Genomic DNA, 15,445 nt, shown 5'->3' with positions numbered 1-15,445 from the left:
ACACTTCTGGCGCCGTTGGTCCAAGGAATACCTCTCTCAATTACAACAAAGGCAAAAGTGGTTCACGACTGCCAATAATATCAAACCTGGTCAACTAGTCATAATCAAAGATGACAATCTACCACCTTTAAAATGGATTACTGCTATTGTTGAAGATGTTCATCCTGGACTTGATGGAAAAACTAGAGTGGCTACAGTGCGAACCTCTACAGGAACATTCAAGAGATCTGTAAATCGCCTGTGTGTATTACCAATTGAAATTGAAAAGGCCAAAGACAATCAATAAGACATTTTTTGTAAATAGTTTATTTTTTGTATTTTGTTGAAAGTGGTACTTTCAAGGTGGGCGGCATGTTCAATCTCCTAACAGACTGTTTGTAAATTAACATATGATTGAATTAAAATTTGTAAAAACACAAACAAAAACAGTAGGTATTGTATTTTTTAAAGTTTTACAAGCAAGTCATAAGTTAAATAAAGATTCATTTTTTATATGATTTCATGCAGTTTTTTAATACAAACAATGTTGGACACTCGACATTGTACATTGATTATGGGTTAACATTCTGGTGACGCAATAACAACGATAAATATACAGAAAATCAAAACAAATTGAAGACTGGTACACAATCATCACATGTTTGATTTTCAGCGTGGGATGAAAATGGATAAGTTCATAATATATTATATGGATTATGGTCGAGTTTTCGACCACTGGACGACATCTATTCTTATACTAGGGTTGCTTTCAGAGAGGTGAAAGCCAGTTGAGCGGAACAAACGTGATTTGATATTTGTATAAGTAACTAAATGTAAAAAAGTCAATAGATATACTAATGCTTGTTTTATTGATAAAAATTACAATAATTCAAATTTTTTTAACTACATCTTGTTATTCAGATACCTCTTCCAGAAGTGCATTATGGTAGTTTTGACCAGAAAAATATTACAGTAGTTGGAGTTTGATATTAACATCCAAAAAGGGCATTCAAGTATAAAAAAGAGAAAGGAAATTTAACATTCAAATTCAACTGTAGCCTACAACAAAAACAGTGGACTTCATTTTTCACCCTTACAATCGGTTAAAGTATTTAAGTATATAAAAATACAGTAACTATTTAAAAAAGCGACTATTAAAGTATAACATCAGGAGGGGAAATTTGACATTTAAATTCAACTGTGCAACATAAACATTGGTCTTCATTTCAACCATTGCAATCGGTTAAACTCAGCTTTCTTTGCTGGAAATAGTTTATGATTGTTAATACCAAGTATTCTTGATGGAGGATATGATTGTAATGTAACTGGAATGTAGGTCTTCTACCATTATTGGGACGATTTAGAGACAGCATTTTAATACTGGCCTTAATAAAACCATTGGACAGCCCTAGACAATTATCCATACCGTGGTTAAAAGTGTACTTCTATAAGCCCAGGTAATTAATTAATAGTCCGTGGCCTGGCAATCAAATAACAGTATTTATATAGGATAAGCTACTGTTATCGACATTTGAAATTACTGAATTGTTGCCAAATTACTGTTTTACAAAATGCAGATTCCATTTTTAGCCGAGCCATTAAAATGAGGATTTGCCAAAAAATTATTAATTGGCTATTAAAGAATATTATTTAATGATATACAACTTTTCACATTTTATAAATTATATGTTAGTTTTGCTATGGTCAAAGGTCCAAATCCAAATGTTCTTTTCTTTTGGTCTGTATGTAGTAATTTGCTAGAATCATTGACTTTATATAAAGTCAATGCTAGAATACTGTAGATGGTTTGTTAAGACCATAATATGCAAGCATTTTTGAAATCGTTTCCCCGTTTAACCAACTATTCCAAAAAATAAAAAAAAATAATATGGTGCAACACAAATACACAACCCGATCACCTACTTATAACCTACACTTTACCTTCCTAATCTAACCTTACTTCAAAACACTTAATGTAGTCACGAATACTCATAAACCCCGACCTACCTTCCCCACATGCCTAAATTAGATCAGTGTTCACTGTTCAATCTGCGTTTTATTAATAAGTGTAATAACTTACTGTATCGTCGATGTAATTCAACATAATATAATCTGTGAGGTATTATCGGATTAAATATCGATTTCGATGCGGTTCGATATATCGCTTATTAAATCCTTATTTCTAACATTGACTGTTCTAATCAGCTGGCAACACAAATAAGGTGCCCAAGAGTAAGTAGTCACTGCGATATGCTCCGCGCATTGAGAAAGTAGTTCCGTCTATTTTCGCAATTTGTAGTGAATTCCGTGCCTTAAAAAATGTTTTAACGGTATTTTCTTGTTTATTAAGATCACAGGAATGATTTAAAAACGTTTAAAAGAAAAGTCTAGAAAGTTCAGAAATACCTTATGATTCTCTTGTTTACATTTTTCTTGTAAACAAAAAACTGTCATATGGCTACTTTAGTCCCATAAGCCTAATGTTAAAAATTGGAAATTTTAAGTTCGTTTTAAATTGCAATAGCATTATCTAATTGAAATTTGTTTGTTTAAAAACCATCTCACTATTAGTCTAAGTAATTTTGTTAAGTTTGGCTGAAATGCGTTCAGCCGTTATTGAGTGATGTTTCTCTATTTGTTGCATTGAAGTTGATCCCAAAGAGCTTCGCTCGCTCCGCTCAATTAAAGTATGTAACTGATTAAGGTACTTAAATAATTCCTAAATGATAAAAGCCTTCTATTTAACTCAAATAAAACAATCTATATTAAGTATAGATGTATTTACTCAAAACATATTTCTCTGATAATTTAGGTATAAAAGAGGTTAAGTTACCTTGATTCTGTCCAAGTAATCCTTAAGTCGTCATTAGTACGACCGGTTTTGATGACTAATGGTATTTTATCATCGTTATGTAGACGACACTATTGTCCTGTTTAATGGCACAATGAGACAGTTGGAAATGCTACTAACTTACTTGAACAGCTTACATAAAAACAAAAGTTTACTCTCGAAACCGAAAGCAATAAAACACTGAATTTTCTAGACCTTAGTATCTCAAGATGTTCTGACAAAAACAAACTTGTTTTTAAAATCTATAGAAAACCTACAACCACACACCAGACCATCCATAATAGTTCACATCATCCACAAAACCAGAAATTGGCAGCTTATCACAGTTTTGTTAATAGATTACTATCAATCCCGATGTCTGAAGAAAACTAAAACGAAGAGGTCAATACCATTAAATATATTGCAATAGCTAACGGTTACAGGAGCAATATCATCGACAAACTAATCTTGAAACATAAGAACAAAAATAGCCGCATAAAAACAACCTTAGACAGACCGAAATACGTTTCTACCGAATTTGGCAGCTATCTCAACCATACATTATGCAGAGAGATGTCTAAAAACCAAGTTATCGTTTCATTTCTCATTGCAGCATAGTGTTACAGTAAATGTAACACCAAATGTTTGTCCATTGTTTCACAGTGTTACACTTTGTGTAACACCACATGTTTTATTTTTTTCCAACCAGACACACAGCGCTATTATTTCGGAACTGTTCCCCTGTAGTTCAACACATCACCACTAGATAGGGTATGTGGGTATTTGAGGGAAACCTATTTATTTATTGTGTTCAGAGACGTTCACATGTGATCGTGTTGGTGTTTACTGTTATCATTGATACTTTCATGATTATTGAGGTAAGATTATTACTGATTATACTTATTCTAAATGGAAAATGAACTTATGGTTTCGTTATACAATATAAAGTTGTTTTCCCATAATTTATTTAAGTTATACGTTGCTAGGTGATAGGTCAAAACAATTAAAAACAAGCATTTTTGCATTTGTCATAGTTCCGTGCAACATGGGGTCACAGAACTAGGGATGGTTCCGTGCAGCAAAGAGTTAAAACTTCGAATAAACTTTCATCAGTATTAAAAGATAAGAAAACAAACCGTGACGATCAAACAGAAAATTCAGGTGTATACAAACTGAATTGTGACAGTTGTCCAAGCTTTTATATTGGTCAGACTTCACGCCCATTTAAAACACGTTTTAAAGAACATCTCCCGAAACCATCTGTTAACCAACCTAACTCCGCATTTGCTGAACATTTGATTAATAACAACCATGAATATACAGATATCAACACCAATCTAGAAGTTCTACGATCCTATAAAGGAAGAGGAAGATTATTAGATACTATTGAGGAATACAAAATTTACAAGGCCGGCAAAAAACACCCCCAACACATCCTAAATGATAAATCCTCATTTGAATCAAATATAATTTATGAGACAGCTTTAAACATCGACGAAATATTATCAACAGCTGATAACTCGAGGGGGAAGGTGGGAAGAGGATGACACGGCGTCAGTCTAGACCTACACCCTGTACCCGCCGCTGTGTTGTAAATTAGTTGTGTGGCCATGCATTTTATCGTTTTTTGTTTGTGTACGTGTTATGAGTTACGTGTTTTTCAAGACTCATGACGACCTCCTAGGATCGATTTTTACGTCCAGCTTGACAATGATGCCATAGACATCGAAACCGGTCGCACTAATGACGACTTAAGGATTACTTGGACAGAATCAAGGTAACTTAACCTCTTGTATACATTCATGAAGTAATCCGGAAGGCAATATACAAGATGATAATTTAGTCTCGAAAACCAAATGTTTAGGCCTATTAATAGATTATATACGCTTGTTTGGATCACATAAATCTAGATAGGATTTTTAAAATTAAAAATCTTTTGCTTTTTTTATTAAACCCATTATGCACTACAGAGATTTTGCGTACAGTTTACTTTGCACTCTCATATTTGTTACGGAATAAAGATTTATGGGGGAACAAGTAATTTTAACTGTAATCAAATTTTATATCTACAAATGAATGCTATAAGATGAAACCTTAACCTGGATTAATCCTGTGTAAATCTTTTCTGAAAAATAGGAAATGTATGAAAAATATAGGGAAAATAGGCACTACGACTTATTTGCGTTATGCACCACGAATATTATGTACACAAATGTCGAAACTTCGTACATACAGCTGAAGAAGTTAATACTAAATATTTTTCATAGTTTAGCAATTTTAAAACGTGAACTAATACTGTATTTCCGAAATGTTGTTGATGGATGACGGCAATTGCTAAAATACTGTGCGCGTAAACTAATTCATTTATACCTCGTGGTGGTCATCTAAGTCGATTATAGGACAAACTAAAAGTCTTACGAAAAAATGTTTGGAACAAAAATTGAAGAACATCTTATTATCTATACTTTTCTCACTGAAAGTTTTCATCTGACCAAAAAATGAAAAAAATCCTCGCTCACTTATTTTTCCATGTTTATATTGAGCAACCTTTTTACATTTTCCATTATTAAAAATTAATCATCTGCACAAACTAAATTGTATTTATATCGTATTAAACATCAGTTTACGCAGAACTTAAATATGTTAATTTCATCCTGTCACAATTTGTATTACAATTTAGACGAACGTGCAAAGCGACAGGGAAAGGACCACTTCGAATAGTCTCGCCAACATCGGAAACTCTCTTCCAGCATGTGTGTGTGTGTGTAATGGGTGCGTGTGTATGCGTACGTTATCGTTTCCTGCACGGACTGTACCCATTGTCACTTGGAGTTATGAAACTTGGTGTTATGAACCCTTGGAGTTATGAAACTTGGACTTGTGGTCCTTGAAAATCTGTACGTTTGGAGTTATGAAATTTTGTATTTTAATTTACTTGGTTTTATTTTAACTTGGACTTATGAACCTTAGAGTTATGAACGCTTGGAGTTATGAAACTTGGTCTCATGATATTTTGGTTTTAATTTACTTGGACATAATTTCACTTGGAGTTATGAAATGTTGTATTTAAAAGTACTTGGAGTTATGAACCTCACCCTTCCTAGAGACCGTTGTATTTAACCACAACGGGCTATGTTGCTAGTTTTAAAATAATTTAAACATGTATTCATTTGTAAACAAGGATTATCAAGAATCAAGAAAATAAATTTATTTACCTCCTAATATGTTGTTATCAGTGGCCGAAGATGGGTTTTGATAAAAATCTGAAATATACCACTTTGTTTAGTAGTTGTGTTATTTGGTGATGAGTAACCTTCAAACAAAGAATAATAATAATTTCAACTTGTTTACCAGGGCTGGGTTTCCCAAACAACAAGCTGCTAACACAGTGCTGAGGTCCATCTCAAGTTACTTCTCTTCCACACTGTCTTCCTCTGTCAAACAGATATATTTTGTGCTCTGGGACATGGAGAGTATTGGTATATATACAGCAGAGCTGGCTAAGCTAGATTCATAGAATTGACTGTATTTAGTACTCAGCCAAAACTGGATTGTTATTTGTAAACTAACTGTGCATTTGGGATCATCAACCAATAAACTATCAACCAACTATCAAAGATGTTCTTTAAATATTCAGGGTGTTTGAATATCTCAAAACCGTAATATGGCAACAACACTTTGACTTAGTGGTTGAACTCTCAAAAATGATTAAAAAAGGTTGTCCTAAATGTAGTTAGGCTACTTCACAAATATTATTAGCTAAGTTGCCTTACCTAAATGGTAAATGGCGTTGATGATTTAAAATTAAAACCTTAATTTTTTTACTGATACACTTCTATGTCCTTGTAGAATTAGTAGAACAATGTAAGCTTTGAGTGAATTGCCATATACATTGTTGTATTCAAACTTTATAGTGAATTTAAATTGGTTAACAAGTATAATCCAGTCGTGGCAGATTCCAAGTGAGATCTTAGACTTGTAGGTCTGTTTAAAGGCCAGTACCACATGACCAATAGGATAATTACGTGTTAAGATTATGTTGTTTCAGTGAACTTAGTCATTTATGTGATTATGTCAAAGTATCAAGCTACCAATGCTCTAGGAAGGATCTGATAAAATCAATCAATATTATCGCTAGAATGTTAAAAGTAAATTACCAAGAAGGGAAGAAAAAACCATACAGATAACATGCAATATCTGTATATATGGCCCAGACTGTCTAGGCTGTAAATGGAGCTTACACAAAAGGTGCATATTTATATGCTAGACCTCATAGTGTTATTACACCCTTTCTCATGTGTTGAGGTACGGTACTCTAAATTCAGGTTAATTACAAATTGTTTATTCAAAGTTTGATACATCAATGAAGTAATAACAAAACTTCTTCCACCAAAGTGAGTAAAAGATAAAATCAAGCTGGTGTAATGTCTTCAGTCCTCAAGGTCTCGGGTTCAAATCCCACCAATCACCAATGGATTATCCAAGTGATAATGCCGCAACCTCTAGCCTAGTCCAAAGTAATGTGAAAAACAATCCCAGAAAAAAAGAGTTATGATAAGAATTAATGAATTAATTGCTCTTCTTTATGTGTGATTTAGAACCCAAATGAGAGTCTATATAAATAAAAAAATAATAAACCTAGACATCGAGTTGTTAACAGGGTGTCCAGCCAACCTGGAAAAGTGAAAACGAGAATAAATTTTTATTAGCAAAAAATCTCAGAATAATACATACATTTTGTAGATAAGTTGAAAATTTTAATTTTTGAATAGTAGCCTACCTGAAAAATCCGCCCGAAAACTCAGATTTTTCTTATTTTTTGTAGTTAATAATCACAATCAAGGGTGATCACAGATACATGACATGGTGAAGGTGTTGACATGACTACTGGATGTCGCGATCGCGCAAGAAATCGTCATTCGTTTAAACATGATTGCTAGAAATTATCACTGATTTTACTGCGATTGTGTGAGACTTGCAAGGTTACTGCAATTCTGTCTTGTTGGATGTTGCTGTGATTGTGAAAAATCATCAGGAATGTTGCAGGAAAACATACTGGATGTTACCATCACAAATTTTGCCGCGATGGAATGGTATGATCAACAATGTGGCTGCGATCACAAGCCCTAACTATCACAACACTTTCCAAAGGGTTTTTAATGTATCCTAACTAAGGAAATAAAACAAGATTTGCCAATTTTTTTAGAAGCAAGTTTTGTCCTGGAAATATAACTTTTTGAACCTGAAAATTCTGGAATTGTGCTTAAATTTTATTTTGATGAGTCGCTGGACACCCTGTTAGTATCTAGACTGAAAGCTGACATACAAAAATGAGGCAAAACTAGGTATATTTTGTGTTGAATGTTTTTTGCAATCAAAGATTTGCATGTCAACAATGTTAGAGCTTTTACATAACAAGAAACCACGCACAAGTTGTTATTCTAACTTAAGATTCAATCATTATAGAACATTAGGTGTGATGTAATGTTTGTAATTGGTAATTCATCATAATGTGATGTAGGAGAAAGGATATAGGAGGTACTGGTATTTGATGAAACTGATTAAACAATATGCAGAATGTATACACTTTCATTGTCAGGAAACAGTACGCCCAAGTAGATTCAAATCACGCACAAACCTACATAATATGCACAACATAACTAATTGTATTTTACATGTATCTGCTAGTTGAATCTCAAGGACAAGATGATAAATCTATCTTGGCTTCTAACAAACCTCAATAAGGAGGGAACTGTGAAAACAAGTCTACATTTATCATTTTATTTATTTAGAGTCTGTAGAGTAATCTGTGTTGCAATATTAAATGTGGTTTTATGTTGATTCCTCTTTGTATTGTTGGGAATAAATGTATTGATGTTAAAAATTACAGGCACAGAAATTATGATTTTGAAGTCTTAAATGTTTCATTTTACAAATATCATCATGTACAGGAGAACTAGTTAATGTTTTTACATTTTACAAATATATAGGCCTACAAGAGAACTAGTTAATAATTATTAGTGTGTACACATCATCATAGGGGCTTAGGAATAATTTGTTTAATGACTACTGTATAAAGATACATGATCATGCAAGTTGGAATTAGCCCACAGATAGTTCAGTTGTAGTCCGTAGTTGGTGCTAACAAAGAGCCGCCTGTCACCCTTTGGAATACCGCACAAAGCTAGTGCCACCCGAACGCACAATTTCGCACAAAATTGTTGATTTGCTAGTTTGATGAAATGTTACACTTTTCTCAGATCTCTACCGCTGTGCCTATTAGTGGTTTTTAAGTTAAATGCCTGTATAAGTTGGTCATAACATTTTAAAAGTAGAAAGATAATTTGTTTGAATGTTTTTTATCCCTATTAAACTTCTAATCTAATTTTCCTATAAATTCAACATAATGTTAACAACTATTAGTTACAAGTAAACTATTTGCAACCTTGTACATTTAGGTTTGATGCAGATAGCTGTTGGACAAGGTTCTGAATTGCAGAAAGCAAGTTCTAAAATATCATGAATATTGCACTGGCGATTCTTTATTACGCTCTTTTTCTTTGCTGAAACTGTCAAAAGTGTCAAGCTTGTTACTATTTACTGGATGTTTTACTTTATTGTAGGATTGATACATTTGTTTGTAATATATAGTGGTTTTTTTTTTTAATATTTATTTAATCTATTAAAGTAAATCATCTTACTATTTGAATCATACTAAAACATTCAGTCTAGTTATTTTAATTTTATATTTGAATTTATTTAACAACATTGTTGCTGACTTTTCCTAGCTACAAGAAAAATTATTACCTAATTAATAAATACTTAATTCATTTTCAAGAGTTCTGTGTCCTTTTGTAAAAAAATACCACAAATATTAGACAGTGATTTCTATATTAATTACTCATTGTTAATTACTCATTACAGCATTGTCTAGCAGATTTACCTGTCAATTATAACATACTAGCAGTTAACCTGAGATAAATTGCATAATATCTTAGAGCATTGGTGTTGATACTGGTTGTAGTTGTAAAGGCTTTATAATTTTCAACCTTACAACTACTGTATTTCATAAAAAAACATTCCTTAGAAAATTATTTGTTATTGTAATATGTTATGTTTTTGTTTTGTTCTGATAGTTCTATTACAAATACTGTTTATATAGACATTATATCGTTGGTATATGCTGGAAAAGTTAAGTGATCAATTAGGTATGCTAGATGTACTAGACCAAGGCCCCACTAGAAAAACAGGCCATGCTGAAGCACGTCATCGCAACACTACGTCACAGTGGTGGATAGTTGTACTAAACTCTTACCATTAAAATCTTACAAACAGCCAGCTTGTTTATTTAGCTAAAACTTATGGGAATGGTGATGACAATGAATTTATCAATGAAATCTATCCACTAGTGTGACGTCATGGATCCTGCAGCATGGCCTGTTTTTTCTAGTGGGGCCTTGACTAGACCCAACAATGGTATGAAACAGTTAATTACAATCTCATTAAAACATTTTTTGATTTTTATAGATTATAAAGTGAGTTAAATTTTTGTTTTATTTTACAACTTGTTGATTATGTAAAGAGTTTAATTCAATACAGTAGTTATGTTTTAATTTTTAATTGTTGGAGTTTTCCATGATTTGTTATACACATTTGGTGTTTTTTTTTTTGTGATTTGATAATTATTTTTGTTAAATTTTACATAGAGAAGTAAGGTTCAGAGTAAACTTGCTTATGGGAATACCGTGCACTTTCGGCTCTAGTTTGTTTTACACGCTACGGCCAATCTTCTTTTGATAAGCAATGAAGAGCCCAAGTTCGGAAGTTCCTATCGCACAGGACATAGGGTCTTCCTCCAGCATGAAAGTTGTACGTGAATGTGAAGGGGGAAGGAGTGCGAGGGGGGTTAGGAGATGTTGCAGTGTTGAACTTTACCCCAGTTACCAGTGACTAGTGTTAGACACCACTTAGGTGCACCATAAATTAAATGTTTCCTCTTTACCTTATTTTCCTGTGGTTCTTAGACTATAAACAAGTATTGAGCTTTTGGCTCAAAGGCTTTAAATACATTTTAGAAGAGATCTCTTTTGAAGTAGTCCAACATTTATTGGCTTCTGGGTTCCAGAATCTTGTGGCAAGCTTGTCCATTAAGGTACCTTTCTATTATAGACAAGTCAAGTACCTGGTAGGTTTTGAGTGGCAAGTTTGTCTCCTTGTCTGTAGCACATTTTAAAAATAATTTGAAACCATGAAAATCATTATCGTCAATTGGAAAAGCTAATCTATAGTACATGACAAGATGAGAAGTTTAATTCTACTGCATCATATTCTTTATCCATACCATACAAAAATGTTCATCCCAAATATGTCTTGTTCCAAGGTGCTACAGTTTGGCTTGTGCATTTTTGATATTTATACATATAAGATTTTTTTATAAGATATTTATACGGGAAAATTTTTATAAAATTATAATTGTAAATTCGTCATTTTAAGCACTTTGACGAAAAAACTGTTCTCATCTTCTTCATTTAGTATCAAAAATAAATAGGCTATAACATATTAATTTCGATACGAAAACAACAGTAAAATTATTTTATTTTGACATTTAGTATAAAAAATATATAATATATATATTTTTATGACAAGATTTTCATCATATGTTTGAATATATATTCTACTACATAAATGCCTCTTGCTCTTAAATTTTTTTAAGTCCAACTAAATGCCTTTCCTTTTAGTAACAAAATTATTAAGTGGTCCAGTAAGATCGGCCTATTTTTAAGATCCTCCTAAGTGGTCGATTTTGAAGACGCGCCGAATCTGCGTGAAAACACACTCCGTGTGGCATACCTCATTACATTTAATGCTGCCCATATTTCTCGCATTTTTTTACGCTGAATTCTTGCGTGAAAAAACGCCCGTGTGGCCGTAGCCTAAGAGTAAGCGTATGACTCCCTCAAATTCACCGGGGTGGCTCGGTGGCTGCCGCGAGGCTCGGGTTCCGTCATCGCCGCCGAGCTGTCAAACGTTGTTTGATATTATTTTGTGTTTTAAATGTCGTTTGTAAGTTTTTAATCGATACAACGATTGATATAGGCCAATTCATAATAAATAAGACATATTTTAGGCACATGTATCTGTCTGTCCTTTATTATTTTATTTTCATTCCAAAACATTAACTTATTTCTAGCGATAGTAAGGCCTCGCCGGGCAGGCCTAGCTGGGCAGGCCTCGCTGGGCAGGCCTCGCTGGGCAGGCCTCGCGCGAGGCCTTCTCCGGCGCGATGCCTGGAGCGGCAGCTCCACTCGCTCCACCCTAAGGAAGGCGCTGCTTTGAACTAAATCAGTATATTGTCAGACTCATAATAGTATACAATTTTAATATTTTTATTAGCATTTTGTTGCTTTTACATTTAAAGATGAGTTAGGTCAAATCAATTGACAGTCCTTGACAAACAATATGCTTTTTATTTGTTAAAATAAAATATAATTAGGAATACATTTACATTTCATATTTCTAAAATAAATCTTCTATATTATATATTCTATACTGTATATTCTATATTCTTTTACGCTACATGGAACTTTGTGAACAATAATGCTTTTTTGGTTTAAGATTTAAGATTTAACCCCACATATTATACCAAAATGTTCGTCTAGGTGTGTAGATTTGCAAACTGACCTTACATTTATGAAAAAGTCCCTTCGGCTCTGCCCGAGTGGCTTTTTAAGTTCCTATGTTTTCCTTATTATAGAACATATTTGTTTACATTATGATCAGCTGGATAATTTAATTTCTGTTAATATTTTAATTGCAATTTAAGGAAATGTGTGCTACAAACATTTACTGACTTGGTTGAAATGAAATATTTTCTATTTGAATTTGGGTTGGCGTAAATATTACAATGGAAAAAAGCAAGAAACACAATTTGACATATTTGATATACTAAAAAGATAACTGAATAAACACTGTGCTGCATTTCTTGAGCAATCATTGAAAGAGCCAATTTGCAAACTATGGAAACATAGGAAAGTCAAAGAACACCACCTAGTAAAATAAAATAAAATAATGTTTTTTCTTAATTTATAATCGTTATTATGGACAACCTAATGCGGATATGAGTGGGAAATATTTGTAGAAAACACTAAAAAAAGCTTTTGAAAAATGATAAGATTTTTACAAGAAATGTTGATTATATAGATCTGTTATGTACATTGTGATTATTTCCATAATCTTTTTTATCAACTCTTTTAAAGACATCGGAAGCGATTACTGATATTCGTTTTAAATTAACACCTGTAATGTAATACTTCGCAATTGCTCTAACTCGAGCAACCGGTACTCTAGTCAATATTAAAACTTAAAAAAATAGTATGTAAATTTGTTATTATATGATTGAGTTCTCTGCTACATAACATCTGCGAGACCCAGGGCTATGTTGGACCACTTGTGAGTTGAGCGTTGTAAGTTGGTGGCTTTAGTGACTGCACAATATCCTCTTTGCACATTGTGATTGTGATGTTTCTACTGTGTGTCTTGTAGTTGATTTATACATTGATTAAACTACAATAGATGTTGAAAAATTTTGTTTCTATACTTTTTGCCTTGTTTAACCAATACAGGACTACCTGTTTGGTTTCTGAAGGAAACAAGCTTTACTTGATCAAAACGCAAGTGGGTTTTATGGGGGATTTTGTGGGGTAAAAATTGGATTTCCTCATTTTTGACCCCCAAAACATAAAATGTAGCAATTTATTTCTAAAACTTTTTCTAACGCTTAGAAAACAATAAGTTATTTGTGTAACTAGTGTGCGAAGTGGCACTTTGCTGCACATGATAGAAATGTTTGCGCACGAGACGCAGGCGAGTATGGAAAGTTTCTCGAGTGCAGCAAAAGAAACTTTGCTCAGGCGTTACACATTTTCTTTTCCTACTATAAGGCATAATAATAATAAGTCTTTCAAACACTAAACAACACATTTTTGGTTAGGTTAAATCCAAGCATTGAACAAAATGGAAAACGCTGCACCAGCTGATTGTACTCGTAGTATCTTCTAGTGTCACCAACTTATTTCCAACTGTACAAGTACTACGTGCCTAATAAAGGCACACTTTTTTTGTTGTTTGGTTAGAATACTGGAGTGCTGAAAAAAATGAGTGTGACAAAAGTAAGTAAATGCAGCAATTAGCTACTCTGCATGCTATAATCAGCACAAGAAAGCCCGCTTTGCCAGGTAACTGTAGAAAAAAAAATAGTATGCGTTTTTGCACATCTAATAGTTAAATAGACAAATAAAAAAAAACTATCAATTTGAAAATTCTATGGTTTTCTTATGCAGAATAAATAAACTGTTGTAGTTTGCTTGTTTTTTATGGATATATTTTTATCAAATTTGGTAAATTTGTTAATCTCCTACTGAGCTATTGATGAAATAAGTTGCTGCCTTCCAGTTGTAGCAGCAAACCTATGTACCATAATGTAACATATAAGTTGATGTTTTTTAAATACCTAGTGGATAAATCTGAAAATTTTAAAGAAAAAAAAATCTAACTAAGCAATTGGAAATATGCTTAGTCTGCAGTTTTCCTTTGATGGGGTTATTAATTATTTAATTTAATCATCCGGTTCACTGCAAACTTGCCTACATTAAATAAATAAGATTCTGTGATAAGCCAAGTGTACGGGCAGGAATTGTACGCCTTTTTGTCGATGAGCAGCAGGGGGTACAGTTACAGGGGGGTACAATTCCAGCGACCTGAAGATAACAATATAATAGGACTCCACGGTACTTGCCCTAGCTCTTTTATGAGAGGCCGTCAAAGCACTTTCCTTGAGGCCCAGCCAAGCGAAAGTACCCGTGGCACAACACACACGCACGCACACGGCACAGACATACTGCAGTCTGTTAAATTTCACTTGCTAAATTCATAGTTAGCTATATGTACATGGAGATAAAAAAAAATTCTAAATATATGACGGCCAATTTCTAGCAGCCATTTCTCAATAACTTTTTTGTATGTACGCATGTAGAAGGAGATTTAATATTTTTAGTGGAATTTGCGAGTAAATGATATTCGCAAGATATAAAGAAGAAGTGCTATTTATTGACTTCGTTAATCTATGGGTAGTAAATCCATGATTAGTTGTTGATCTGGCATGGTATTGATGTGTAATGTGTAGGAACATAAAGTTTTTTTTTAATGAATATATAAAATAATAATTTTTGTGATCTGTTGGGGTATATTTAGAACTTGAAATTCAACAAACAAAAGATCTGAGCGATAACGTTGATTGTTGTTGAGTGCTATCTTAGTTATAGACTTTTGAACTATTTAAAGTGGAGTTAAAACAGTCTGATAAAATCCACCACAAGCTAAAATTCCATATTGAAATAATGATTGTACATAGTCGCAATACACAGTTTTAATCTAGTCTGGGGGAAGTATTTTGTTGATATGTGACTAGGTAGATACTTTCACAGGTTATATCTTACATAAATATATGGCAATTCCATTTTGGTTATCAAAAATGATTGTATTGAAGAGGGATCGACTCATGGTCCAAGCACGTCAACCGAAGCTTATTGTGCATCCCACTTGCCACTAACTGGATAAGCCAATGCCTGTGGCCTTGAC

At 33.1% G+C, this 15,445-nt stretch overlaps 1 protein-coding gene across 1 annotated transcript in view; it reads left to right on the top strand.

Annotated features, from left to right (window-relative positions):
• LOC128981970 (core histone macro-H2A.1-like) overlaps nt 1-13,392 on the top strand; it is a 112,107-nt gene extending 98,715 nt beyond the window's left edge. The window contains exon 8 of the mRNA XM_054400993.1: nt 6,164-13,392. Coding sequence (XP_054256968.1) covers nt 6,164-6,326 — 163 coding nt within the window. The 3' untranslated portion in view covers nt 6,327-13,392. The remainder of the gene's footprint in view (nt 1-6,163) is intronic.
• The last annotated feature ends 2,053 nt before the right edge of the window (nt 13,393-15,445 follow it).

Source organism: Macrosteles quadrilineatus, unplaced genomic scaffold (assembly GCF_028750875.1).
Source record: "Macrosteles quadrilineatus isolate MER2022 unplaced genomic scaffold, UCM_ALF_1.0 Scaffold_64__1_contigs__length_664444, whole genome shotgun sequence".
NCBI lineage: Eukaryota > Metazoa > Arthropoda > Insecta > Hemiptera > Cicadellidae > Macrosteles > Macrosteles quadrilineatus.
This window is presented reverse-complemented; position numbering and strand designations above follow the sequence as displayed.